We start from the raw sequence: 27,800 nt of genomic DNA on the forward strand, positions 1-27,800 counted from the left end.
TGCTTACATCGATAACTTATCGATATTTCTTGAAATTTAGCCAGTTAATTTCAAATTTTAAATTTAAATGTTTTTAATATTCAGAGATATATTTATTTGATAAATTTGAATTGTTGAACTTTATTTGTTGACTTACATATACATACTTCAAAAAATTTGTAGACCCACATACATGCGAGGGAAAGTGGGAAATTGGTTTTACATATGCTGTAGTTTTCTTTTGCGTTTTGCTTACTTTCTTTCTTTGTTTTTTTCAATTTTAAGTTAAGTCGAACCAAACATACGTAAAAAAGTTATTTCATTCTTAGACATTAGCGCTAAGTAATTCGTAATTCCTGCCACCAAAGCATGTAGGAATATAATAGATAATTGAAAGTGTTTACGTTTGTTGCCATAACTATAGAGATTTTGATATCAAATAGAAATAAATGGTGCGACTTTGAGCCGCTCCATAGAGAGAGAGAAGCTTACATCATAAAGGTTTAATGTTTTATACTTTCGTTAAACTGGTTGGTTGCTATCTTGTGTGCCTAGCTGTGTGCTGTATGCGTGTGTGTGTGTGTGAAATATGTTGGCAGCAGAGCCTAAGTAACTAACTATTCCTTGCATGCGGAAGTGTCCATGGGACTGGCCGGCTGTATAAACGCCGTGGCTGCACCACTTGGCTGGTTGGTGGGCGTGAATGCCGATAAAGAGGAGTTGCTGCTGCTGTTGATCAAATTGCCGCTGGACGAATTGTTCATCAAATTGGATGACGAGGACGAAGCGCTGCTGGATGTGCCCGTTAACTGATTATTCAAAGACAATATCCCGCCGGCCACAAATGTGCCCGCACTGCAGGCGGCGACGTTACTCTGGCCTAATCCAGCACTGCCAAAGCTCAGTCGTTCGTTGCTCAAATTTGATAGCAAGCCAGCCATAGAACCACTTGCCATGCCCGTGTTACCAGCACCTGGAGCAGCTGTGCCGCTATAGATGGCAGTGGGTCCGGTGCCCATCAATGGATTTGTGCTAGTCAACACATTCGGTGCAGAAGTGTTTAGCCCCAACATGGGCGTAGGCAGTGCTGGCTTTATAAAACGCTCACTGGCGCGACGATTCTGCAAGATTACAAATACATATATATATATATATATATAAATCAGGTTCTTAGGAATCTCTAAATAATTGGCTCACCACAAGTTGCCCGCAGGCATAACAACGATTTTGTCCGGCTGTGCCTGGACTGAGTGGGCGACTGCTTGAGGGACTGTGCGAAACGGGGCTGCTAATGGTGCGTTGTCTTTGAGCATTGACGGCAGTTGGATTGCCAGCCATAATATTTTCGTTATAGAAGCGCTCCTCATCCATTTCCAAAGACGATTCCGATTCAGAGAGATGACGGCACAGGGCCTCACGGCGTTCCACCTCCTGCTTAAGTTTACGCTGAAGTCTAGCATTCTCCTCCCGTATGGATTTCTCCTCCTTTTGGGCGGTTGCGAGATTGGCACGCAGACGTAGCACCTCGGAGCGCAACGTCTGGATGTGTGCGCTTAAATTTGTGGCGGTGTCGCCGTTGGCATTATTGGTGATATCACGTGGTGTTGTTGGATCAGAAACCGGCTGATCAAGTTTAATTTGTAGTGAACGCTTTTCTGTTTCCAGTTTATCCATGCGCTTCCACAGCTTATTGACCAACGCCTCCTGCTCCTGTTCGAGTGTGTTCTCCAGCTCGACCATTTCGCGTCGTAGCTGCTCTAAATTTGTCTGCTTATTATCTGTTTCCGCTTGAAGCTTCTCAATCTTGCGCATTAGCTTGTTGACTAAGCACTCTTGTTCCTGCTCCAGCGTTTGCTCCAGCTTACATTTTTCTTGACGCAGCTGATCCAACTTGCGCGATAAGTCATTTGTGAGGCACTCCTCCTCGCGCTCATAGTGATGCGCCAGTGTTTCCTTTTCCTTCTTAAGCGCTTGGATTTTCTTCAACAACGTGTTGGATATATACTCCTCCTCCTGCTCCGCTTTCGCTTGCTGGGAAAGGAGAACAATTATATCTACTGCTGGAATATGTATGCCAACTACTCACGATTATAACCGATGCCTGTTTTAAAAATCGATTCTCCTCTTGCACAACTTTGCATTTTGTCTTGAATGTGTCCAGCTCTGCTTTCAGAACTCTGCAAAGAGGCATTCAAAATTATAGTATCGTATGGATGTTAATATTATTAACTTACTTGTTTTGTTGTGTGAGCGATTCAATGCGTTTTTGCAGCTGCTCTCTGGACACGGGACTCGGTGGCAGCATGGTGCCACCATCCAGTGAGCTCTCTGACTCACAGGGACTTTCCATAGCTCTGAAAAAATAGAGAAAATAGCCACAATGCTGGCACATTTAAATGAATACCTCAACGTTGCTCTGCTTTCCTTTGAATTTCAGTACAATAAAAAAAAGACATGCAAGAAATGAAATGAAAAACAGCAGAAGACAACAAAGAATAATGTATTCACTTCTGGGACTCTGATCGCAATTGTTGTTGTAGCTGTTCTTCTTTTATTTCTTACATATTTCGTTGTTGTTATTGTTGTTGTACTTTCAGCAAACAAAGAGCAGCGTCCGTGCCACAGAAAATTGTTTAACCTTCACTCGTGTGCAGTTTTGCCTCTGGTGTTAGGTTTTAAATCATTTTCTTTTTTTTTGTGTTTGGCTTTTTATGCAATTTTTATAAATCGATAACAGAACAAGGTCAGGCATTGACATTGTACGCCAGAGACATCTCGCATTGCAGGCGGCTCCAGAGAATCGACACCATGGCCATCACAACCACCCCCCACCTTCACAAGGGGCGGAACAGCGCCCACCTTCTGCACAGTGGTCCCACTCAACAACAGCTGGCGACAAAGACGTTGCAGCTCAGGCGTTGGTCGAGTGATTTTTAAATTGAAAAGTTTGCGTTGCACACTTGCCAAGCATGTCGCTATGCCTTTACACGTAATTAACATTTACCTGTACGTCGTCCTCTCCTCTGTTCGGCGCCCTATAAGACCTTTTTTTCCTACGCGCCGCCTTTGCTACTACTGCTGCTGCTGCTGCTGGTTGGTGTTGGTGCTGCTTCTTGCCAGTGTCAGGGCGAGTATTGAGCTTTTGTTAATTTTGACAGCGCTCTGTCAGTGTTGCTAGGCGTGTGGCGTACGGAGGACGTGTATATGTGTATGCTAATTACTTGGACCTATTTAATAGGTTTTCGCTTTGCCAAAACGCAAAAGCATTTTGCAAGTTTAACTAAAAAGTGAATAATGCGAAAAAATTGCTTTAGCAGCACAGTGTGACCGTTTAGCCCGCAAAACTAAAATGCAACAACTGTGTGACCGAAATATTAATAAAAACAAAATGGCAAAAATTACATACACTACTTTGGTATTTTAATACTAATGTGTTTTACTTCACCACTCGCACGTGTAGCTCGATTCATAAACGGCAGCGGAATTTATTTTTGTATTATCATATTGATCGTAAATAATGTCTGACGATGTTGGCCAGGATAAGCGAAAGCAACACCGTGCCCGCCAGTCTGGAGTCAAGGCGGAAAAAAAGAAGGTAAAGGCCAAAAGGGATTCCAATCAAAAGGAGCCCGAATTGACGGCGCGCCAACGAAATCCAAAAGCGTTTGCCATCAACTCGGCGCAACGTGCTGAGCGCAATTTTCGACGCAAAGAGGATCTGACGGCCAAAAAGCAACATATCCCCTTAGTTGACCAGACACCCGACGAACCGCCACCGGTTCTGATTGCCATCGTGGGTCCACCCAAAGTGGGCAAAACAACGCTGATCAAGGATCTGATCAAGAGCTTCACACGCACAACTGTTACGGATATACGTGGTCCTATTACTATAGTCACCTCAAAAAAACGACGTATTACCTTGCTTGAGTGCAACAATGACATCAACTCGATGATCGATGTGGCCAAGTGTGCGGATCTGGTGCTTCTGCTCTGTGATGCAAGCTATGGCTTTGAGATGGAGATCTTCGAGTTCCTGAACATTTGCCAGGTACATGGCATGCCCAAGATCATGGGCGTGCTAACCCATTTGGATATGATCAAGAATCCAAAGCAACTTCGCAAACGGAAGAAGGAGCTGAAGCATCGATTCTGGACAGAAGTCTACGACGGAGCTAAACTCTTCTATTTGTCTGGCCTGCTCCATGGCGAATATTTGCGTAATGAGATAAAGAACCTGGGTCGCTTCATATCTGTTATGAAGTTCCGTCCACTGCAGTGGAGAGGAACGCACAGCTACCTGCTGGTGGATCGAATGGAGGATATCACTAACACGGATGTAGTGCGTCGGGATCCCAAGTGCGATCGTGAGGTCGTCCTTTATGGCTATGTACGTGGTGTGCCGCTCAAGCAAGAACATATGGTACATATTGCCGGCTTAGGAGATGTACGCATCGACGAGCTAGGCGTTATACCTGATCCGTGTCCTCTGCCTGGCACAGAAAAGAAGCGCAGCTTGCTGGAAAAGGAGCGTCTGCTCTATGCCCCCATGTCGGGGGTTGGTGGCATCGTCTATGACAAAGATGCTGTCTACATTGAGCTTCAGGGCTCGCATTCACATAAGGAAAAAACAGCTGAGGCCAGTGAGCAGGAGGCGCTGGTCACCAAACTGATCGACAAGAAGACCACTATGGATGAGCAAATTGAACAGCAAGAATTCCGACTCTTCTCCGATGGTGCGCCCATCATGTCCAAGGATTTTAAAATTGAGGAACAGCTGAATTCCGATGAAGATCAGGAGGAAGACAGCGATGCAGATGATTCTGGTCTAGAAGCAGCCTCTGACGATGAAGAGCAGCCTGATGAATTCGCTGCCGATGATTGGCGTGGCGAGGATAGCGATAAAGAGGAGGAACAAGACGATGATGATGAGGATGCCTCCTCCGGAGATGAAGAGTATCAAAGTTTGGCGGATGTCAAAAAAAGCGCAGCAGACAGCGACGAATCCGACGAAGCGGATGATGAAGCACGCATTCTGGCCAGCAACATGAGCTGGAAAACCAATCTGGCACAAAAAGCGCGTGATGCTTTCCTGCAACGCCACTCGGAGTCCCGCAACCTGATGCGCATTGTCTATGGTGTTTACAACCAAGGCGAAGTCAACAAGGAGAAACAGGAGGAGGACAATGCCGAGGATTCAGAAGAGGAATTGGGCGGCTTGTTCCGACTAGCTGCCAAAAAGCAAACGAACTTGCACCAGGACAAGGACATTCGCGACAAGGACGAGCGTTGCTTCTTCGAGTATCAAAGCGGTATTTTTTTTTATCTTTTATTTAATGCATGGTTTTATTCAAGTTTATTCTATTTTAGATGCTACTCGCGACTGGCTATCCGACGCGAACAAGGAGCTCATCAAGAACTGCTTTGTGACAGGCAAATGGAAAGCCTCAGAGGATGCCGAAAATTTGCTTAAATTAGACGACATGAGCGACGCGGATAGCGAAGTCTATGGCGACTTTGAGGACCTGGAGACCGGCGAACAGCACAGCGGTAAGCCGAAAGCAGATGAGGAGAAAGCAACCGTTGATGAGAACGCCGAAGGTCCACCTACCAAGCGTAGAATGACCCGCGTGGAGGAGGAAAATCTGACCAAGGCTGAGCTTATGGCCAAAAAACTGAAACTAAAGGCCAAATTCGATGCAGAATATGATAATCATGGGAAGGGGGAAGATGATGGACGCATCACCGGTGATCACTCCTTCTACGAGGACCTCAAGGCGGAAGCCCAAAAGCAGAGTGAGCTGAACAAAAACGAATTTGCTCAGCTGGACAATGAGCTCCGCATCCAAATCGAAGGCTATCGTGCTGGCTTATATGTGCGCTTGGGCTTTAAGTCTATACCAGCTGAGTTTGTGGAGAACTTCGATGCTAGTTATCCAGTGCTTGTGGGTGCACTCAACATGACCGAGGAGAATGTGGGCTATGTCAATTGTAAGGTCAAGAAGCATCGCTGGTACAAGAAGATCCTCAAGACTGGCGATCCACTAATCATTTCTATGGGCTGGCGTCGCTTCCAGACGGTGGCCATCTTCGCAAAGGTTGAAGACAACTTGAGGCATCGCTATCTCAAATATACGCCCAATCATGTGACCTGCAGCATGACCTTTTGGGGTCCCATAACGCCGCAGAATACAGGCTTTCTGGCACTGCAAACGGTGCGCCAGGATCAGGAGGAAATGAAGCGTTTGGGTTTCCGCATCGCTGCTACGGGCTGTGTTACAGAACTGGACAAATCCTCGCAGATAATGAAGAAACTGAAGCTAGTAGGACATCCCTTTAAGATCTACAAGAACACGGCATTCATTAAGGACATGTTCAACTCTTCCCTGGAGGTGGCCAAATTTGAAGGTGCGAAGATCAAGACAGTCTCTGGCATTCGTGGCCAGATTAAAAAGGCCCATCACACGCCGGAGGGCTCATTCCGTGCCACATTTGAGGACAAGATATTATTGAGCGACATCGTGTTCTGTCGCACCTGGTTCAATGTGGAGGTGCCACGTTTCTATGCTCCGATTACTTCGCTGCTGTTGCCCCCAGAAAAGAAGAGTCAATGGCAGGGCATGAAGACGCTTGGCCAACTGAAGCGGGAGCGGGCACTCCAGAACGAGGCACAGCCTGACAGCATGTACACAGAAATCGTGCGCAAACCGAGGATCTTCCGCCCGCTGGTCATACCAAAGGCACTACAGCGTGCCTTGCCCTACAAGGATAAACCGAAGCTGGGCCCAGAAAATTCAAAGGAAGCTCTCGAACGCGTTGCCGTAATCAATTCGCCGTACGAGCAGAAGGTGGCCAAAATGATGAAGATGATCGAGACGAACTACGAGGACAAGCGCCGTCGCGAGCAAAGGGAAACGAAGCAGCGTTTGAAAAAGTTCCGTGCCCAAAAGCGAGCTGACGAAGCATCCAAACTGAAGCGCCAAAAGGAACTGCGTAAAAAGGTCTCCCGGGCCATCAGCAAGATGCGTGGAAAGAACAATAAATGATTATGAAATAATGTAATATATAGATCCTAGGGTAAACTTAAAAATACATTTGTACAATTTGAAACTGCTGCTAGGTGTTCCACACATATAGTTTTTACTTGCTCAACGGCGCTGGAGCATGTGCAGCAAGAAGCTGCACTAGACGCTGGGTCATGGGAACGTCATCCATGGGTACCAGGGAATTTGTGCAGCTTGTGCTGCACATGCTTCAGCTGACCGCTTATCAGAGCTCTTTACTTTGAATCAAATAAAAAATATAACTTAACGCTTATAGTCTGAAAAACGCCTAACTAATCCTCATCCTTGTTGTCGTCGATGACCTTTAGAGCGGCGAGCAGAGCATGCTTGCGACTGGCGACCAGTTGGCCAGCAGCGGGAGCTCCTGCTGCATGGCCTGGACGCTTCTTCTTGCCTGGATCGTCGCGCGAATTGCTGCCCGAAGTGGGACGACAGTGGATATCCAAGAAGTTCTCGCGTTCCTTGTAATCATCTGAGATGAGCTTTCGAATGCCAGCCATGTTTTCCTTCATATTGGGCGCACGCAAGTTAAGCTTCTGCTGCTTGGATTGGTAATGGTTTAGGACTATAGATGAATGGACAGTATGTTTTATCATACTTACCACAGCTTTGCTTGGGGGCTGCGGTGATTGTAGATCATCGTCGTCATCTTCGTACTCCTCGTCCATTTCCAGCATTTCAACCAGTTCACACTTGGTGTCCAAGTATGATACATATTCATCTTGGCCGTTATTTTGATTTTCCTCCTCATCGCTTGCAGCATCGTCTTCTTCGTCCATTTTGCCATACTTTTTATCATCACTGTCCTCATCCTCATCACGGTCCGAATCCTCTTCATAGTCGTATTCCAATGTCTTTGCCAGTGCCTCCAGCTTCTCAGCAGCTGTATCTGCAGCAGATGCTGCTGCTGCTGCTGGTGCATGCTTGGAGCTGGGTGCCTCGCTCTCTCGGCGCTTGCCAGGCAAACTGCTGCGTGCATTGCTGCTGGCCAATGTGGTTATGCTGCCACCAAAGCCGCCACCGCCGCCGGCACCGGTACGCTGACGTGAGTTCGATTTGCTAGAATTGAGTTTGGACGGAATCAAGGATTGGCCGAGCGAAGGACGCGATGCATTGGATTGAGCACTGGACAACGGCTTGAACTGGTTGTTGGCTGGAGGTAGCGTCAATTTGGCGCGTATTGGTTTGTTGTCTTTGTTATCTGGACCCTCTGACGCTTGAATGGCATTCTTCTCCTCATCATCGTCCTTTTCGAAATCGAAATTTGAGTCTGTGTCTAGAACGTCGGTCAGTGCATTGAGTTCACTTTGATTGTTCTTCTCAATGGCCTTGTCCAGCATTTCGAGAGACTTCTCTAACTTTTCAATCTTATCTGTTTCCTCGACAGCATTCAATTTAGTGCGTCGACTCGCGGACAAGGGATTAGACTTGTCAATCTACAATTAGGAACAACACATATATATTACGTATATCGATTTGAATGCGTTGACTCAACTGTGAATTCCTCCAGCTTGCGATAGCCACTGATTTCCAACTTGGCCTTCTCCAGTTTCAGCATCACCTCCTTGCACTTCTTTTGCTCGTTGAGCAGCTGCTGGCGGAAGTTCTTCGATTCCAGCTGCACTTTGCGTGCCATGAGCTTCATATCGTTATCCTTTTCCTGCAGGCGCTGCTCCAGGACACGCAGCTTATCCTGTAGCTTCTGTCGTTCATCTAGATTTCTATAAAGTAAATGTATGTAAGCATATAATCCTCAAGTGCCACCCCAACTGCGACTTACTTGTCTCGAATCAGCTGACTGAAGTGTCTGTTCTGGTCGCTTAGAGTCAGGATTTGTTGTTCCTTCTGCTTAAGCTTCTGCTCCAGCTCCTTGTTGGCCGCCTGTACATTGCGATGTTTGGTCTGCCAGACACGTAGCTCCTCGGCATGAGAGTGCAAAAGCTGAGGCAGCTCCGCACCCGTATTCTCATATTTATTGAGGGCCATCGATTGGCGTTTGTGCATGGTGCGCAGCATACGGTTCTCGTGGGCCAAATTCGAAATCTCGGCTTGGGCATCGGCCAGCTGATTCTGGAAGGTCTTCACCCGCAAATTGCGTGCAGACATCACCCGTTGGTGGATGTCGCTGGTGGCTTTGTTGTTCACCATCGATGGCTGGCGAAGGCCATTAGATGCCTTCATACCGCGCTGCGGTTGTTTCCGCTGATAAATTTGGCTAGCAGATTCGCGAGAGCTAGCCGAATAGAGGCTTTCACAACTTTTTGCCGGCAACCTGTGAGTTGCGAGTTAGGGGGATGAGGGATAATGCAGTGATCCACTGGGATACTTACGACATGTTATTATCCCACCGAGGTTCTTCTGTTATGGGGGATGCGGATCTGCGCGGCGATACCATTTAAGTGCACACGAGGGCACTTTATTTTATATTTTTTATGATTGCGCAGAAAAGTTAAAATTTATTTGTTGAGTTGTTTGCTCTGTGTAAATATTGTTAATGATGAATTTGAATGTTGGTGTAATATTGTTGCCGGCTGGTACAGCTGTCGGTTTCTAACTGAAAATTAAACGGCTGCTGCTCTGGTTACGAATTTTGTGTTTGCTTGTTTGTTTACTGTTTGTTTGTAAAATATCATAGAAAAGTTTAGCCTTGGGGCTGATTTTTAATTTGGAGTTGGTTGCCATGGTAAAACAAATATAACGGTACTTGGACATCGTCAAAACAATACAATGTGATTTTGCCTATCGATAAGCGGGCGCTGGCAACTTGATGTGAATGCTCATTTTGCAGACTGACATTTCGGTGGGGATTAATAATAATCAATTTAATTGTTAGTCGTTGACATTGAAATGGTAAAATCAGTGGGTGCTAAAGCTTAATCTGAAGTTCGTTGTCATGGCAAGCGGTAGGTAACGGTACTTACGCATCGTAAAATTTAAACACAAAAGTCTATCGATTACAATAGTGCTGGCAACTTATTGCAATTGCACATCAGTTCTCGACTGGTTCAGCAGTGAACATCACAGCAGCTATTCATTGAACAACGAACGTCGCTTTCTATTTCAATGCATTTTCATTAATTGCTCCAGTTTCTCAAGTGAAAATCAATCAATGAAATTGTGCGCATCCGGAAGTATTACGACATATGCAGCGTGCCCGCATTAAAGTGTGTAATTGAAACTTCAAGAATTCGTTGAAATAACTGTATTCGTAAACAGATGCAGCACAAACTCATAAGATTTTCATCTTTGTAGGCGAAGCGAATTGACGTAGGCGCCGCCACAAGGACGTTTACAGAAAGAGTGAGTGAGAGAGAGAGAGACATAGACAGTGGCTGCAGATTAAAGGGCACATCTGACATCAGCACGCACAAATAAATAACAATGATTCACGTTGGTGAGAATTCATGGAATTTGCGCATCTTCATAACGGATCTGTCTCTGGAGCGTACATTGCGCGTGCGCGGTGACCAGCATTTGGGCAGCATAATGCTGCAGCTGGTCGATCCAGAGAATCCGAAAGATTGGTCCGATCATGCGCTCTACTGGCCAGCCAAGAACATTTGGCTTACACGCACACGAGCCACACTAGACCAATGTGGCGTCCAGGCGGACAGCTTGCTCCACTTTACTCCCATGCACAAGATTCTGCGCGTCCAGCTGCCAGATCTACGTTACATTGACTGCCGCGTGGATTACTCGGCAAAAACCTTTGCAGCTGTTGTGAATCTGTGCAAACAGCTGGACATACGCTATCCTGAGGAGTTGTCCCTGTGCAAGCCACTCGAGCCGGAGCATCTGAAAAAGAACTTTGCCCAGTTGCCGCATCTGAAGCGTGTGCCGATTGCGGAGCCAGACGGCACGACTTACCTGCAGCCTGCCCCAGATACCAACTCTTTTGTACCCATCAATTCGAGTTTTAATGGCGGCAGCAACGGCAGCCTTGACAAACCATCCGCTCCAGGGTTGTTCTTCTGTGCACCGCTCTCTCCACATCATGTGGCAGGTCGACGCTCTCCCACGCCTCACACACCCGGAAACTGGAAGCCCAGCCATACAGGCTACGGCACCTATGACTCCTCCTCCTCGAGTTTGGGCGACTTCCAAGAGAACTTGGCCAGTTCGCCGCATGCGCCCAGCGCTGATGTACGCGCCCGTCTGTTGCGTCCCAAATCGTTGGTGGAGAAGGCTCGACTGAATGTTGGCTGGCTGGACAGTTCGTTGTCGCTGATGGAACAGGGCATTCGGGAATATGACACTTTGTGCTTGCGCTTCAAATACTATACGTTCTTTGACATGAATCCCAAGTACGACCAGGTGCGCATCAACCAGCTGTACGAGCAGGCCAAATGGTCAATTTTGAACGAGGAACTGGACTGCACCGAGCAGGAGACGCTGATGTTTGCAGCTCTTCAGTTCCAGGTGAATCATCAAGTGGACATGCAGCCGCTGCCCGCCGTAGATTCGGGCGTTGAGACGTCCAGCCAGGAGAACGACGACGATGACATCGATTCGGCGCTCAATGAGCTGCAGATCACGCTGGAAGGTGGTAATGCCAACGATTCGGTTAACATCACCCATATACCGGAACTCTCGGACTATTTGCGCTTCCTTAAGCCGCAGCGCTTCACGTTGCGCGGCTACAAGCGCTACTTCTTCACCTATCGCGACTTGCATTTGCACCTGTACAAATGCGCCGAGGATTCGCGACGCACTGCGCCCGTAATTAGTATCAATTTGCGTGGCTGCGAGGTGACGCCAGATGTGAATCTGGCACAGGGCAAATATGCTATACGGCTCGAGGTGTCACCGGAGGATCGCCATGGACCCAACAGCGAGGTCTGGGTGCGCTGCGAGAACGAGCAACAGTACGCCAAGTGGCTGGCCGCGTGTCGCCTAGCGGCCAAGGGACGTTCCCTGGCGGACAGCACATACGAGAGCGAAGTCGATGGCATTCTCTCACTGCTGCAGATGCAACGACCCGTGCATGGCATCCACGTCAACATCGATCCACGCAGTGTGGATCCTGTCGACTATCTGTCGCCGAAGATGCTGCGCAAGCTGTCCGGCAAGGCTGTACAACGCATTCTAGAGGCGCACGCCAATGTGCGGGAGCTGTCACTGCTAGAAGCGAAATTGAAGTATATCCAAGCTTGGCAATCTCTGCCCGACTTTGGCGTCTCGCTGTTCATCATCAAGTTTGACGGCCACCGCAAGGAGGAGCTGCTGGGTGTGGCCCACAATCGAATCATGCGCATGGATCTGAGCACGGGGGATCACATCAAGACCTGGCGCTACAATAGCATGAAGGCCTGGAACGTTAACTGGGGCATTAAGTGCATGATGATTCAGTTCAACGATGAGAACGTCGTCTTTTCTTGCCTCTCTGCTGACTGTAAGGTGGTGCACGAATTTATTGGCGGTTACATTTTCATGTCGATGCGCTCCAAGGATAACAATCAGACTCTCAACGAGGAACTGTTTCATAAACTGACGGGCGGCTGGTCCTAAATTCTATAACCCTTATCGTATTTATAGAGGAATCTCTTATTGTTGACAGTGGCCTTATTTAGAGCCCATTTTTAAAAGCTGACGAAAGTGCCTACTCACAATTTTTAATGCAATGTTATTTGGGTTAGTTTAACCAATTCTTCGACGATTGCCCCTTTTTAACTAATCCAATGGATTTTTACTGATTTTAACTCTATATACTATATATACGCTACAATACTAGCCAAGGGCACTTTTGCCCGCCTAATAATATTAATATTACAGTCTTTATACAACTAACTCTTAAGCGCGAATAAAACATTTTAACAATTTCGGAGGTCTTTTTTAAGTTAATCGAAATTCAATTTGCGCGCCTCCTCTTTTTGTTATCGATACATAGTATTGGTGATATCGATTACTCTATCAGCTGATTGCTTGTAAACAAACCAATTGTCAATAAATGTATTTGGTTCTAATTAAAAAATGGCTAAAACCTCGCACGGTAAGCGAAAGCCTTGGGTAAAGAACCTCTACTCAAATCGTGACTATCCGGACAACTATACGGATGTGAGTTTTCTGAAAGATTTGCAAACGAATCTTCACGTACGACTTTATACGTTCGGTGAGGCTGTTGCCGGCATCACCGTGCTGAACAATCAAATATCCTGCATAACTGGCTTTCTGATACTCTACTATATGATGCTCAGCGATAGCGTTGGACCGACGAGTATACTGGTGCCCACGTGCATCATCACTGGCATCGGATATTTATATTATCGGGGCAGCAGTCTCAGCATGAAACTGCTGGGCGAGGACTCGAAGACGCTGTGCACGGTGCTGCTCTTTGGCTACATTTTCTCACCGATGCTGCATACCCTGACACAGGCCATTAGTACGGACACCATATATACAACGACATTCTTTGTGATGCTCTTCAATCTAATGTTCTCCGACTACGGCTTGGACGTGGCCATGGTCTCCAAAGCCGTATCCCTCAATGCAGCCATATTCGGAGCTATATGCTTGGCGTCACGTCTGTCTACGTCGTATCACGCCTTTGTGCTGCTCGTGGAGGCGGCAATCTTCTTCGTGCTCTATCCCATCATAACAGCGGCCACATGGCACGCCCTGTGCATGGTGCCCATCTTCTGCATATGCTGTGCGGCGCTCTATTACATATCGCGGCCCGTGCTATATCTATATGCCTGCACCACGCTTTTCATTAACTTCGCCTGTCCGCTCATATTCGTGAGGAACCAAAGGCATAAGTTCAATATTCACGGACCGTGGGATGAGGCGATTGTCGAGGAGAACACCGACAAGAATCTGGATGAGAACTTATAGCGTCAGCTTCGCTTCTCAGAGATGCAATGCATTGATGACGGGGAGCACGAGCCAGAGCAATAAATATTTTCTTTATTTCAAGCACACTCTTTTGTTTGTTACATTCCTTTGAAAGATCTAATTTATTTTAGTTTTAGTTTGCTTTTCAAATTTAATTTTCATTAAAATTCACACTTAAAGTCGATTGTAAATATACAGGAAAAGTTATCTACTCTGTAAATAAAATGCAAATACTTTGTTTATTGTTTTAAGTTGTTATGAAGTGAATTAAAATTGCAAAACTATAATAAAATATATTATTTACAAATGAAATTTGGAAGGGCTTTGGCTTTAATCAAAATCAAATAGAATTATATATTGTTTGGCTTTCATTTCTCGTATCATTTAATTATATAATGATTTATGTTTGATGTAGGCATATTTACAGACATATACGTAAACACAGTGAAACAATCAGATAGGATAATACAGCGGCATAGCAATGATAAATATAATTAATGATATACTAATTAGCATAGCGCAGCAAAACCCTTTTCATACTTTAGCATTATTAATCAAACTACTAAGAATAAAAAATTAATGCCTAATTATAGAATGTATATATAAGTTTTTATTTTACTTTTTTTTTTTTTATATAGAATTTGCAAAAATTTTAATACGCTAGGTATTCGTAATTCTTTTAACTTTTCTCTAAACAGTCACAGCTGTCACTGTCTTTGATCATTAACTATATTATGTATATATATATATATCTACTAAATATAATGTGTTTTTTTTTTCATCTCCTTTTCATGTATAAACTTTTTCAAAATGTAAAAAACGTACATATATTCTTAATTGTTGTTGCGCTTACGGCTAAGAATTAACTAATCTTTTGTTTCATTGTTTTTCATTTTGTTCAATCTATCAACATTTCATATAATTTAAATATATTATATGAATAAGTGCTAAATTGCTAAATCTAAACATTTTGATTTCAATTAAACTAGCACATAAAATATATAAATGAATTATAGTGCGCTGTTAATGTTTGTGTTTATGTTGTTGTAGTCGCTTGTTGCACATAAGCACCAACACTTTAAAATAATTCTTTATCTGCTAAACTAGACAACGCTGAGAACCTGCACTTAACCACGAACTAAAAACAAAATATGTGTGTGTATGTATTTTCTACTAAACAGCTTAGGTTGCGTCTCCTTCTACTGCTACTGCTCCTTTAAAGAGCCACCTCATCGCCGTTCCGGGTGCAGGCACCGCCGCTGAGTTTCACTTGCTCCTTGGACTGCTCCTCGGCACGCAGCTGCAGCTCGCGACGTCTTTGTGCAGTTAGCGAGAGACTTGGGCTGGCATCGCTGGCAGCGATGACTTTGGAAGTTTTTTGCTTTATTATATCACGTGTTGTTGATGATTTTGTGGTTGTGGTTGTTTTAGTGGTTGGGCTTGTATCAAAGTGTACTTGATGCTGTTGTGCTGTTGGCTGCTGCTGTTGCTGTTGTCAGACTATTTCATTCTTTGGCGTTGGCTCCGCGGCTGCTGTAACAGCACTGCCATTGCTTATCACCGGGTTGATGCCACTGGCTGCGGCCTCTAGCAGCGAGCCAGCCTCAACATCGCCCGCTTGGCGTGCCGCGTTGCGTTGACGGCACATGTAAGGTGAGCTTGAGGGTGAAGGCAGCGGATTCTGTAAACGAATATCGATTTAACTTTCTCTTGTTCATAAGAAATTTATTGCAACGTACCAATTTGTTGTTGTTTTGGCAGCAGGTGGCTTTCACGCAGCCCTCCTCTGTGGTGGGACAATCGAGGGCACAGCAATCGGAGCCACTCATATTAATGCTGGAGGTACCATCGGACATATTGCAGCCCTCGATCTCACTGAACTCTGGCTGTATGGTGGTCGAGTGTATGCCTTCATTGTGAAAGAACTCCTTGACCTTCTCAGCTATCTTCATGTACTCTGACAGATTGCGGCAACTGCAAGGCAACTCAAACTCATTAGCTAAGAGTATTTAAGGGTATTTCGATTAACTCCTACCGTATGTGTGCAGACGCAATGATGCGATCACCGGCCAACTGCCAGACATGGAACTCGTGCACTGCCAGCACGCCATCCACTTTCTCCAGCAGACGTTTCTGTATGGCGTCCACCTGAATGTGCGTGGGCACCGTTTGCAGCAAAATGAGCGCCGATTCACGCAGCAGCGGCCACACAGAGTGCAAGATTAGCGCTACCAGCACAATGGACAGCGCTGGATCAATGTACAGACGATACTCCCAGTCACTCTTCCAAACAACCAGTGCACTCACTACCACAATAACGCTGCCCAAGGCATCGCTGAGCACGTGCAGAAAGGCGCCACGCATGTTCATCTGGCCGGGATCATGGCTGTGTCCATGGCTGGACTTCTTAACCTGCTTTTCCTTCTGCTTTTCATAGGCATAATCGTTTGGCTCATCCTCACCCTCGTCCATGTTGGCCAGCTCTGTAAGCCGGCTGTGATTGCGTGTCAAACCACCGCCATGCGAGTGTCCATGATGACCGCCATGCTCTAAAATCAATTAACCTTGTTTTATTTATGAATTAAATTAACTAATATGTAGCATACGCACCATAGAGTAGACACAGGCCCACCATGTTGACCAGCAGACCGAGTATACCAACAATGAGCAATAGCTCTGGCTGATGTATGGGCTCCTGCTCAATGAACCTGTGACAAAAATGCAAGATAAAATTTAAAGAATTGTTCAATCCAGCAAATGCATAACATTCGCTTTAAACTCTATCACAGGCATGTTATTAATTACATATAAATGTTAATAAGAAAGTGCGTAAATGTTAAGTTTTATAGCTCTGTTATACTGCAAAGTCAATAGCATTAGTTCTGTTATGCTGCATGCAGATTGCTGTTATTAACATGAAAATGTTACCAAATAAATATTTTATACTTTTACATGATGAATTTTTATATAGTAATACTGAGAAAATATATGCATATGCTTAACTGCATATATTTACTTAGCTAAACTCAGATCTTGATCAATTCTATTGAACAATAAAGGAGCAGCCTTTGCACGTTTATCCAATCGAATGGCGTATAAAATCGTAAAGTGGGAAGAAATAAATATGCACGCGGCATGCAAATTGAAACGTTGCGAATAGCGAATGACAAAAAAGATCGAAAAACGCAAATTCAAACAGCAGCAACAACAACAAAAGCAAAATACAAATTTACAAATTAAACGAACGACTAACAACAACAACAACAACAAAGTGGTCAAGAAAATGTGTAAGCAGACGTAATGGTGACAAGGCAAACGGTTCGGATTGCGCTTTGGGTGTGTGTGCCTGCGTTGTGGAGGCGTTGACCACAGCAACAAAGAAACATAAATATATACACTATATATATGTATATAGTATATATACGGGTACAGGTACAAGTGCCTCACCTTTTGCAAGCCTCAATCGTGATGCTGAAGCAGAGCGCAACCAGAAACACCGCATTGACCAGAGCTCCCAGCACCTCGGCTCGTGCCCAGCCAAAGGTGTTCTTCGACCATTTTTTGGGCGACATCTGTGAATAAGAATATTCATATATTTACATATTTATTATAGTTTTATGTTTATCATAGGGTTATGGTGCACTCACCTTCACTGAGAGGAATGATATGACCAGGGCAGCAATGTCGCCCAACATGTGAAAACTGTCCGCCACTAGCGCCATCGAGTTGGTCACATAGCCCACGATGATCTCCACAAAGAAGAAAAACGCCGTCAGCCACATCATTGAGAGCAGGCGACATTTTTTGCCCGAATATTTGGACATCTTGGAGAAGCTGAAAGAAAAAATTTAGATAAGTGATTTAATCAGATATATAAATAGTTATATATAGGTATATTTGTATAAAACTTAAGTATTTCAAAAACGTTCTTTTTCTTATAGATATCATGTATTTGTTATGTTAATTAATTTAGTTGCTCTATAGAAACTAAAGAAATTATAAAAGTAGCTTTATACATACACGGATTTCTGTATATATATAAAATAGACTAAAATTAAGTAAAATCAGTATATATGGCGGTCCGCAGACCGCGCGTTCAATCACCTTTCAATTCAGTGCATAAATTGAATTCGTTTTAAGTGAAAAATCTTTGAAAACAAATTAGTAACAAATTGAGTTTATTCAATTGTCACGGAAACTTTTTTTATTGTCGGAAAAGTTTTACACACGAGATTTAATTGAATGAAAATAGATAAAATTGAAAAACGCTTTTGGCTACGCTTGAGTGGGTGTAGCCCGCCGAAAAACAGGGGCAGGTATGCCAATTGGGACTGTTACCTGTCCCTTTTTCTCACTCTCTCTCTCTCTCTCTCTTTCTCTCTCATTCCTTCAGTTTATGGTTGACTGCTCTTTGAGCTTTGCTTTGATTGACTTACACAAAGAAATGCATTTGATTTGCTGGAATTACTAAGTGAAACAAATTTTTTTAAGTGCATCTGCTGCAATTTGTATATGGTCTTGTAAGTACGTATGGGTAACGTCCGGTTTAAATGAGATGACATTACATAGGCACTATCATCAAATCAATTGCGCTAACGTGAGATCCCATGTGAATAACATTAGAATGTTATATTCTTGATAATAGAACGGTTAACAGATCAAGCACGCATAACATACGCTATACACTTGTAATGATATTAACATTGAAATGTTAAAGGATTAACAGCTAATCATGGCTAGAGCACTCTTTCTGCCAATTGACTAGATAGGTGAATATGTTAAATTCATTCGTGTTCACATTTACATGTTAAGGGATTCACACATAATCAAATTAGAAACACACAAGCCAATTGGATTTGTGGTTATTTATGTTCATATTTAACGACAACGGCTAATTATTTTCACTAACACCAATGATTACTGTGAAGGGTTAAAGGATTCACAATAAATGGAAGCACTTGGTTCAATTGGATTTCTCTTGATATTCAACTGGAACTGGCGAATTCGTTTCACTTACACAAAAAACTGCATTTGATTTGTAGGGTTTGTTAAGCTGAGTTGATAGTTGAATTTTTAATGCAGCTATTGCTGCTGCCGGTACCGTTGCTGCTGTTAATTGAATTACAGTTATGTGAGAGCACGAGTTGGCCGGCAATTTAAAAATGCCTGTATGCAATGTATTTACATATAGATAGCAATTGTTTTTTACTGCGAAGCGCTGCAACAGCACTTGTTTGTTTTTTTTACGTAAACATAAATAAGGTATACAAAACAATTTCAACTGAAACGAATATAATACAAATAACGACATTGGATTCGTCGTCAAGAGGGCGAGCGACCGCTCGCCAAGAGTTGGGGGTGCAGCTGGTAAGGGATGGGGGCGTGTAGTAGGGTGGGACTAGCTTGTTGCTAAGAAAAACAATTTGCATGCTCTCGCATTTACTTTCTCGTATATATATATATATATATATTACTATGTATACTCGATCAGCTTGTTGACTAAGCAACTAAACAAACTCTCTTCGCCCCCGCTGCAACTTAGGGCAGCAGAAGCAGCAGGCGTGGCCGTTGGCATTGGCATTGCTCGCTGCTTCATTCAACAACAAAAACAAAAGTTCCCTCAACAGCAACAACAACAGCAACAACAACTACAATAGATTTCACAATCCCTTTGTGGCTTTTCTCCTGGCTTTATCTCTCGCCCAGTCTCGGCACACGAGACGCCAAAAAAGTGATGGCAAAATATTAAATGAGAATTATTTGTGATACACCCGAACAATGCGTAAGCTGCAGGCCTTATCTAAAGACCAATATTTGCTTTTATCCCCTTATCAGCGGGCGCTTACCATAGATAAAGATCTGCGACAGCGTGCGATAAGCACGACACAATACCGTTTTTTAATGAATCTGCGTTGGCATGTGCAAAATAGAAGAGGAAGTGTAGAAGAGATTAAACCAATATGTAGATACCCTTACGCTATATAATATGGATTATAAATAAATCTATTTATAGACACACATGTTACCGGTGCTTAATTTTTTTGTGAACTATAACTTATTCAAAAAATGTTAAGATATTTCGCTTATATAGGTAATACAATATTATAAAATTGTAGACATACAACATTCGAAATTCATAATACCCATTTGATGAGCAAACAGTCCATTCTTATCATTTTTGGTCAGATTGGAAACTACGGAAAAGTGACAGTAAAGAGATACGAAAATTATATATGCACAAAAAATAAAACAATGTGAATACAGTGTGTTTAACTAATTGTGTGATAAGTGTGGTATTAATATCATTTATGACCCTATGTCTGCTCGTATTTATATAGATATTATACATAAATATATATAAATACATCAAAATAACTATGGAATTGATTAGACTGTTAAGAGGCTGTAGAAACTTTGATCTGTATGATTTCAAGTATTGTGTTGAAATTTTTTTACATTCAATGACATTTTTATAATCTAATAATGATAACTAACGCCAAAAATCAGCGAGATATTTGATAAGAGAGCTGATTCATGTATAGCAAACAGTTCTCTGGCTCTTTCACTCTCTGAGTATATGTGTACATATAAGTAGAAGACTAGTCAATGTCTTAAAAGAAAGATATTAATAATTACGACGCAGTTCGCTTCCTTCTCTCACTAGTCTTTGTTCATTTTTACAAATACCAATAAAACAACAAATGAGAACAATATATATAATATAAAGCAAGAATATCTCAATTCATGTGCCATAGCCATAGGGCCTACATGCTCCATTGATATACAACTTGAGCTGAATTCACTTGCTCTATGCATGCGCTCAGCTGTAAATTGCTAGCAGTTCTCACCCTCACACTTTATTGAACACTGGTCAAGAGTGTTTTAGTTGGCCTTATACCATGTCATGCCTTATAGACAGGGCTTTAGCTGATAGCATAACATAGCATTGATTGAGCCTTTGAGCCACTCTCTGATAGCGGCATTGCCAGCAAATCAGTTGATCCAAACGTGTCTGGCAAGAGTAAATGGGTTACCTCAATCAAATGACAAGCGAATCGAAAGCGTAGGGGCAGAAAGAGAGAGAGCGAGGGGCAGAAAAAGACAGTTAGTTAGGTAAAGCTCCTATCCATAAAACAGTGGCTCTACTAACATATTTCGAACGACGGACGAGTTCAATCCGATTTCATGGTTATGTCAGCGAGTTAACCAGTTTTAGGTTTTTAGCTTGTCCAGGAACGTGCTTGTAATAATTAAGTTAAGCTATAGCTATATAGAATTAGTGCTGTAAGACCTCGAAGCCCATGATAACGAAAAACAATTTAATAAGCTGTAATTACAACAATTTCGAATGCCTACAAAGAAGCTCGAGTTATTTTGACTGACGCTAAAATTGTATAGTAGTATTATATATGTGTATGATAATGTTACATAGGAATAAACTAAGCTAAGCTCACACATTCACTAATGCCAATAGAATCATATCAGGAATATTGGAATGCATAATGAAAATATATAAAATAAATATATACATTTATAATGCATACATATTTATGCATATATATTTTATTATCGTATGTTATAGTCCAGTCTATCTCAGATATATATATATATATATACTAAGCATTGTCTAAATATCATTTCCGTGACTATTTATCTATATGTCTCTATATAATTAATAAATCTGTTGGAATTACTATATCATAATATTGTTGTAGAAACGTTAAACTAAAACGAATTGACCGAAAGAAACGGCAAGGGTAAGCGTTGGCACTTAAAAATAATAAATACATATATTTAGTTGATATATAATATACATGTATGTATATATACATTGCATATATGCATGCTTCGTTTGTACATAAATATCTATAGCACGTGATGTGCCTACGCATTTATTACGACAATTAAGCATGCAGCACACATGCAAAGGCTACACTCACTCAGTCAACCACACAGCCGCACAGATACAGTGCACATTTAATACGCACACTTACACACACATACAGCTGCACAGCTGTGATTTAAGCCGAGTTGGGGCACAATTGGGTTACAATATTCTAGGTCATGTTGCTTAATTGGCCGCACAACATTTGCATGTGTGTATCTGTATAGTCAGACACAGATATATATATATATATGTGTGTGTGTGTGTTAACAGAGTTTCGTACATGTTGAGCTTTTGGCATATGCCATGTTGACTTTATGGCCTTTCTAGGTTACTCCTTCTATCTGCCGCCCACTCGCTTATGCTGGCCAACATCTGATAGGCCGCATGGCAACACCAGCATAATCTCATATGATCTCTGATAAGAATTTTTGAGCGTTTCTAGACCTAAAACAAAAACATGACCTACAATTTCATCGAAGCCTGCAGTATAAGTTGACCAAGAACTAAAGAAAACTCTGGGAATAATAGAAGTATGTAAGTTGACAAATATAACGTATGTTATTCAAATGACCATGGAAAATATTATCGATGTACATATTACTCAAGTGAGTATGGAGGAATGATACTGGAATTTCTGTCATATAAGCAATCAAAAAGGAAGTGATCACAGAGAAGCGATGAGATATCAGAAGAGAAGAAATCAGACAAGAAGATATCAGCAGTAAAGAGAACTTCAGTGTAAAGAAAGGTGAACATGCGGGACATTGAAGTTATCATAGAACAATTGGTATTCCCATAATGCCAAAGCAAATAAATTGCTAGAAAAGTGAATAAAAAAAATATATATAAAAAAAAAAACAAAAACCGAATCAAATAATTATTTTAATCACAAAATTGCATTTGCGGACAATGGCGGAAATTGCGCCAACAACAATTTTATTTTACCCATTGAAAATCGGTAAATAGGGTATATTGGCTAAGTGCAGGCATGTGAAACAAGCAAAAGAACTTGAGTCTGTATATTAAATTATCAATAAATCTTAATTAATAAACAGGAAAAGCTACAAGAGCAAACAAATATAATTCCAGAAATTCGTTAGATTTTTTTATAAGAGTTAAAGCCAAGGAAAGAAGCAGCTGAGGGCAGCATTTAGGGTATTGGGCGGTCGCGCATTGCCGACGAAAACACTTTTACTTGTAATTTTGCCTTTTTTTGCAGAAACTAAAAGCAAAGAAGCGCCATCAACTGCGCAGCTGACAATTAACCCGGTTTTCCTGCGGCCCCCAAAGGCAGGCGCGGAAAAGCACAAAAAGGCGCAAAAAACCAGCAACAACAAAAGCAGATGAAAAGCGCCGGCCTGAGGGCAATAGAGTGAAGAGAGAACGCGTAAAGAGAATGTTGAGAGAGGGCATGGGAATAGGTGTGTATTGGAGAAAAGTGGGACAGGTAAGTGAGTTTTGATTTATTTATGCAAATTTTGTGGCACATTGCAGGGCCCGAAAAGAAAAAGGTAAAGGGTCGCGGTTGGGTATGTTTTGGTAGGCGTGGCATTGGCTGAATGCTATATATAAATATATATTACTGACCCAATTCGGCTTACAGGCAGTCAGCTGGCCTCTTATCAGCAGGAAGCAATACTTTTTTTTTTTTTTTGCATTAATAGCCAAAAACACTTAAATTTCAGTTAGGTACACTGTACAACAACATTTATGCCTTGCCTTAAAACTATAAAGATTCTATATATTTATCATGATTATAAAATACAAAATATATATAAAATCAGTTCTGAATCTCTAATAGACCAGGAACTAGATAGCATTGATATATATGTATTATTTATAGGATTCGTTTATATCATGTTATATACCAGTTCTCAGACTAAGCAATCAGATTATGTTGCTTATATAAATGCCTATTCAAACACTTTCACTTGGCACAGAACTAATGTGAACAATATCAAAGTCTGATTATCTGAGATGGGGTCTTATCTGGTCTAGCTAATTGTGCTTATTATGGAGCCAGACCAAGAAGGAAATCTAACCCACTTTTGCTCTAGTCATAAATCATAATACACGCGGGCAAACATAACCCAGTTCTCGTAGTTCCAGTTTCCACATTATTGAGGTTTATGAATTGCAAATATTTAAGTAGTTTTAATATTGATGAGCGGGGCGAAACAAATACATAAATAAATAAATGGAAAATCATATTTGGTTCGAAACTTAATTAACACTATATTGATTTTTTGTACTCGATGTCAATCAATCGGTATTTAAATAATTGGTGGAGGTAGGGAGGTAGACAGGGAGGTGGTTGAATTGGATTCTACCGTCTGAATACGGGGCATGACCTTTAAACGAATATCAAAGGCGAAATCCCGATGCACAGCGCTGGCTGAAAATGTCACACGCCAAAGCATCCAGAAGTTAATTGCAGTGGGGTACGCCCAACTGCGGAATACTCCTTACCAATATATAACGAACTCTAACGCTTCACTAGTGAGCTAAATTATAAATGACTACATATATAAATATCTGCAACTCTGCATACATCCCAATAGCTGTAGCAACATAACGCTGATCTTCCAATCTGATCTATGTTATCAAAAAAAATATATAAATTAAAATATAAATATAGTATATAGTGATTTGAAAAGAAGAATCACTGAGGAGCAATCACAATGCTATAAAACTAATATACTCTCTTGTTTCTCGCTGAACGAGCAGAAAATATAATTCTAGTGGGCCGGCCAGTCAAAGTGGAATTGCCACTACATTATAATCAAATTATAATTAATTATAAATATTAATTGAATAACGACTGATAGGCTGATATACTATATTTTAATAAATATAACGGAATTTAGAATTCTCTTGCGAATTGTATGAATTCATGAAGTTAAGTAATTCTCTTTAAATTTCAACAAAAGGGAATCAATTTGAATCAAATTCCCAAAGAACAAATTTATTATTTTTGCTGAACTTAAATAGAATTTTTAAAACTTAATTTTTAGTGTTTAATGTACAATATTCCTTCTATATACTCATAAGAAAATCACCCATAAAGTAAAAAAAAAAATTTTTTTAAATTATAACATGACTCAGAATTATTTCAGATAAGCAAAAATGATCAATAATGACTAAGACATTGGAAACTGGGAAGTTCGGATCGGATGTGTCGATTCATAACCGGTTCGCAAAGCCGGCAATGTGAAAAATGCAGTAGACAGCAAAAACAACAACAACAACAAAAACAACAGCAGTAGCAAATGTAGAAGCAGCATGAAAAACAGATTTAACTAGATACCTTTTTCAGGTAAATACATGTGGAGATAAAGCAAGACAAAGAAGTTTTTCGCGAATGTCAACAGATAATCAAGGCGCATTGAAAATGATTTTCAGTTACATAGGTTGTTGCTACCTGCGACCAGCTAGGCATGTAGCTCGCGAAAGTTCGGTGACCTAAGGACCTGCATGCTTAGACATGTCCGCAGAAGAGGTTTTCCTTAAACCTGACACGCATGTGTACAGACTTATATAGTATAAATAATCAAGAATAGCATAAGTAGGAGACCTATTCAATTTTCCATCATTATGTTCCAACTGGATTCTAATTTGATTTTCATGAGAGCGAGAGTTAATGAACTTACCAAACTTGAAAAGCTAATGCCGCCGTTTAATTTGAATCAGTTCAATTTGATGAACTTCAGCACAAATAATTTGTCCGACGACAGCGTTGGCCGCAGGAAGAGCGCGGCTTTGATTTTGATCTACAGACAACAAAAGTATAATTGTTTATTTATTACTTGATTTGCACTAGCAAAGACTCTTTAGCAACAATAGAGCTGCTGCGTCAGTGTGTGTGTGTGTACGTGTGTCGCTCCCAACTAATATACATACGTACTACATACTCGTACATATGCATGCATACATACATACAAATACACATGTAGCTGTGATAAAAACAATAGCAAGAGCCGATAAGTTGACGTTGATACATTATTTGGTTTTGTAACGCGTGCAAAATATTGGTGCCGTAAGCAGTGTTAGTAAATATTTATAAACAATTTGTGAGTGCTAAAGCGGCGGTGTGCATAGTTATGTTTTGAATAACAGCAACAAATTCTGCACACCACGCTCAAAATTCCTGCGCTCTTCTTTTCGAGTGTAGTGGGAGGCGTATGGGGCGCCTGATTTATATACATTCACATGCACATACATATTAATATATATATAGTTAGACATGTATGTATATTGTTAATGACATCGCTACACGTTAACACGCACACACATACGCGCATACACAGTATTTGGATATTCGTATGCCAATTTACACTTTTGCATTTAACACGTGCACTTGCTAAATGTGTCAATTACTCATATTTCAAGCGACGCATTACCAGTTTGTTATTTATTTATGTATTTTATTTTGTTTCCGAAACTGAACTGCTAGCGCTGTAAACTCACGACTTTATTAAAATTTTCAAGACGACTGACGGCACTGACCAAGAGAGGCAAAGCTGAAAATACTATGAAGCACTTTTAGCAGTGTGACCAAGTTTAAGCAGACTATTTATTGACCGCATTTTTCATCGATATATCGATACATGCTGGGGGCACTCCTGTCTGAAACCGACGAGAACGTTTGTTTCGTTGGTATCGACGAGTGCCGTTATAGTATAAAATGGGAGCATAGACTATTCAATGAACAGTTTGCAAATATTCTTCCGACTAAGTGGGTTCGCAACATGTCTTTCGCCTCGCACTTACCATCTGTTCTTGGAGAACTACAGATTAAAGATGCTGAGCGTAGCAAATATACGTTCCATGCACAGACTATCTGCAACGAGCTTATGAGATCATTGCAGCAAACTGATAAGGCTTTTAAGAAGGCGTTCGATGGACTGAGTTTGACTGGTAAATATTATCAAATTATTTTCTGAGCTGTTGAATCACTCTGTATGCATTTATAATACATTGCAGGCAGCTATTTGGATCGTCTTAAGCTAAAGACTCCCGACGAATTCGATTTACATATGAAACTGAAGCTTCCATTCCACATAATACCCAAACGCGACATTCTACGCCCTGGCTTCGTTTTTTTGTTTACATCAGATGCAATTGACCATCCACTTGTCGAAAATTCTTACGTGAATCATAAGCGCTTGCAATCATGGCTACGTGATGGATTTACCCATGTATTGCTTCATGAATGTAAAACAATTAACGTTGACGGTGAGACTTATACGCTTAAATATGGGATGAAAGGATATGGCTGTGCCCACACTATAGTTGCTTCGAGCAATGCTCGAAAAATCTCCTTTGATTTAGTGCCAGCTTTTGAATTCTCCTACAAGGATTGGCCATTAGATGATCCACCTGTTACGCCACAGGTGCGAAGAGATTGGCCCTGGTTCGCCATACCACAGACCAAGGCCCCGAGTGATGACAGAAGCTTTATGGTCTGCGCACCACACTGGGAACGTGAAATGATGACGAACAAGTATAATTTGAAGAACACGTTGCGCCTGATGAAGGCAATGCGCGACGTTCACAAAGACCAGTTGCCTCATCTGACCAGCTATATGCTAAAAACCGTTATCCTACTAGAACTGTCCAATGCAACCGATAATTTGTGGCAACAGAATGAGGGAAAGACGCTAGTTCTCATGTGGTCCAAATTGGTACAATATTTTAAAAAAGCAACTTTACCATATTTCCTAGCCCCTAATTGCAATCATTTTGATCGCATGAACGTTACAGATTTCAATGAATGCCGACAAAAAGTTGATCAGTTGTTAACCAGACTCACTAGTTTGGCTAACAGTCCCAGCACCCGTAAAGCCGTACGTAAACTGTTTATTGATTAATCATTTCTAATAGTTTATCTAATAAACGCTAATATGTCTATGTAAACATTTATATTTTGAATCATGTATACTCCAATAAAATACTAATCGTTTTGCTGATCATATGATTTCCCGTTTTCTGATTATAATAAAAAAATTTATTATTTTATAAAATGACAAATTTATACTTAA

At 41.8% G+C, this 27,800-nt stretch overlaps 7 protein-coding genes across 10 annotated transcripts; 4 read left to right on the plus strand and 3 right to left on the minus strand.

The window, feature by feature from the left end:
- Window positions 1-91: 91 nt before the first annotated feature.
- LOC6582316 (coiled-coil domain-containing protein 6) lies at window positions 92-3,336 on the minus strand. 2 transcript variants are annotated; one of them, XM_002007983.4, is made up of 5 exons: window positions 2,984-3,336; window positions 2,214-2,333; window positions 2,066-2,156; window positions 1,177-2,010; window positions 92-1,100 (listed from the first exon to the last, which is right to left on the minus strand). In XM_002007983.4, the coding sequence occupies exons 2-5, from the start codon at window positions 2,327-2,329 to the stop codon at window positions 597-599; spliced, it is 1,545 nt and encodes a 514-aa protein (XP_002008019.1). In that variant the 5' UTR covers window positions 2,330-2,333; window positions 2,984-3,336; the 3' UTR covers window positions 92-596. The 2 variants fall into 2 exon arrangements, with proteins under 2 accessions (XP_002008019.1, XP_032586949.1); XM_032731058.2 differs by lacking the exon at window positions 2,984-3,336 and having other exon boundaries at window positions 2,214-2,362.
- A 66-nt stretch (window positions 3,337-3,402) lies between these two features.
- On the plus strand, window positions 3,403-7,287 carry LOC6582317 (ribosome biogenesis protein BMS1 homolog). Its single transcript, XM_002007984.4, has 2 exons — window positions 3,403-5,288; window positions 5,347-7,287. The coding sequence occupies exons 1-2, from the start codon at window positions 3,497-3,499 to the stop codon at window positions 7,020-7,022; spliced, it is 3,468 nt and encodes a 1,155-aa protein (XP_002008020.1). The 5' UTR covers window positions 3,403-3,496; the 3' UTR covers window positions 7,023-7,287.
- LOC6582318 (lebercilin) lies at window positions 7,111-9,609 on the minus strand. 2 transcript variants are annotated; one of them, XM_002007985.4, is made up of 5 exons: window positions 9,371-9,609; window positions 8,821-9,312; window positions 8,536-8,761; window positions 7,643-8,476; window positions 7,111-7,582 (listed from the first exon to the last, which is right to left on the minus strand). In XM_002007985.4, the coding sequence occupies exons 1-5, from the start codon at window positions 9,433-9,435 to the stop codon at window positions 7,313-7,315; spliced, it is 1,887 nt and encodes a 628-aa protein (XP_002008021.2). In that variant the 5' UTR covers window positions 9,436-9,609; the 3' UTR covers window positions 7,111-7,312. The 2 variants fall into 2 exon arrangements, with proteins under 2 accessions (XP_002008021.2, XP_015017867.1); XM_015162381.3 differs by having other exon boundaries at window positions 7,111-7,579; window positions 9,371-9,608.
- Window positions 9,610-10,029: 420 nt separating this feature from the next.
- On the plus strand, window positions 10,030-12,859 carry LOC6582319 (unc-112-related protein). The gene is made up of 2 exons (XM_002007986.4): window positions 10,030-10,204; window positions 10,293-12,859. Exon 2 carries the CDS (start codon window positions 10,422-10,424, stop codon window positions 12,546-12,548), a length of 2,127 nt encoding a protein of 708 aa, XP_002008022.1. The 5' UTR covers window positions 10,030-10,204; window positions 10,293-10,421; the 3' UTR covers window positions 12,549-12,859.
- Window positions 12,860-12,936: 77 nt separating this feature from the next.
- LOC6582320 (phosphatidylinositol N-acetylglucosaminyltransferase subunit C) lies at window positions 12,937-14,122 on the plus strand. 2 transcript variants are annotated; one of them, XM_032730833.2, is made up of 2 exons: window positions 13,005-13,094; window positions 13,235-14,122. In XM_032730833.2, exon 2 carries the CDS (start codon window positions 13,323-13,325, stop codon window positions 13,869-13,871), a length of 549 nt encoding a protein of 182 aa, XP_032586724.1. In that variant the 5' UTR covers window positions 13,005-13,094; window positions 13,235-13,322; the 3' UTR covers window positions 13,872-14,122. The 2 variants fall into 2 exon arrangements, with proteins under 2 accessions (XP_002008023.1, XP_032586724.1); XM_002007987.4 differs by having other exon boundaries at window positions 12,937-14,122.
- A 104-nt stretch (window positions 14,123-14,226) lies between these two features.
- On the minus strand, window positions 14,227-17,705 carry LOC6582321 (zinc transporter 1). Its single transcript, XM_032730832.2, has 6 exons — window positions 17,519-17,705; window positions 17,319-17,443; window positions 16,482-16,579; window positions 15,907-16,420; window positions 15,611-15,845; window positions 14,227-15,552 (listed from the first exon to the last, which is right to left on the minus strand). Exons 1-6 carry the CDS (start codon window positions 17,693-17,695, stop codon window positions 15,367-15,369), a joined length of 1,335 nt encoding a protein of 444 aa, XP_032586723.1. The 5' UTR covers window positions 17,696-17,705; the 3' UTR covers window positions 14,227-15,366.
- Window positions 17,706-26,420: 8,715 nt separating this feature from the next.
- On the plus strand, window positions 26,421-27,733 carry LOC6582322. The gene is made up of 2 exons (XM_002007989.4): window positions 26,421-26,676; window positions 26,743-27,733. The coding sequence occupies exons 1-2, from the start codon at window positions 26,508-26,510 to the stop codon at window positions 27,627-27,629; spliced, it is 1,056 nt and encodes a 351-aa protein (XP_002008025.3). The 5' UTR covers window positions 26,421-26,507; the 3' UTR covers window positions 27,630-27,733.
- The last annotated feature ends 67 nt before the right edge of the window (window positions 27,734-27,800 follow it).

The sequence above is a fragment of the Drosophila mojavensis genome, unplaced genomic scaffold (genome assembly GCF_018153725.1).
Source record: "Drosophila mojavensis isolate 15081-1352.22 unplaced genomic scaffold, ASM1815372v1 contig_74, whole genome shotgun sequence".
Taxonomy (NCBI): Eukaryota; Metazoa; Arthropoda; class Insecta; order Diptera; family Drosophilidae; genus Drosophila; species Drosophila mojavensis.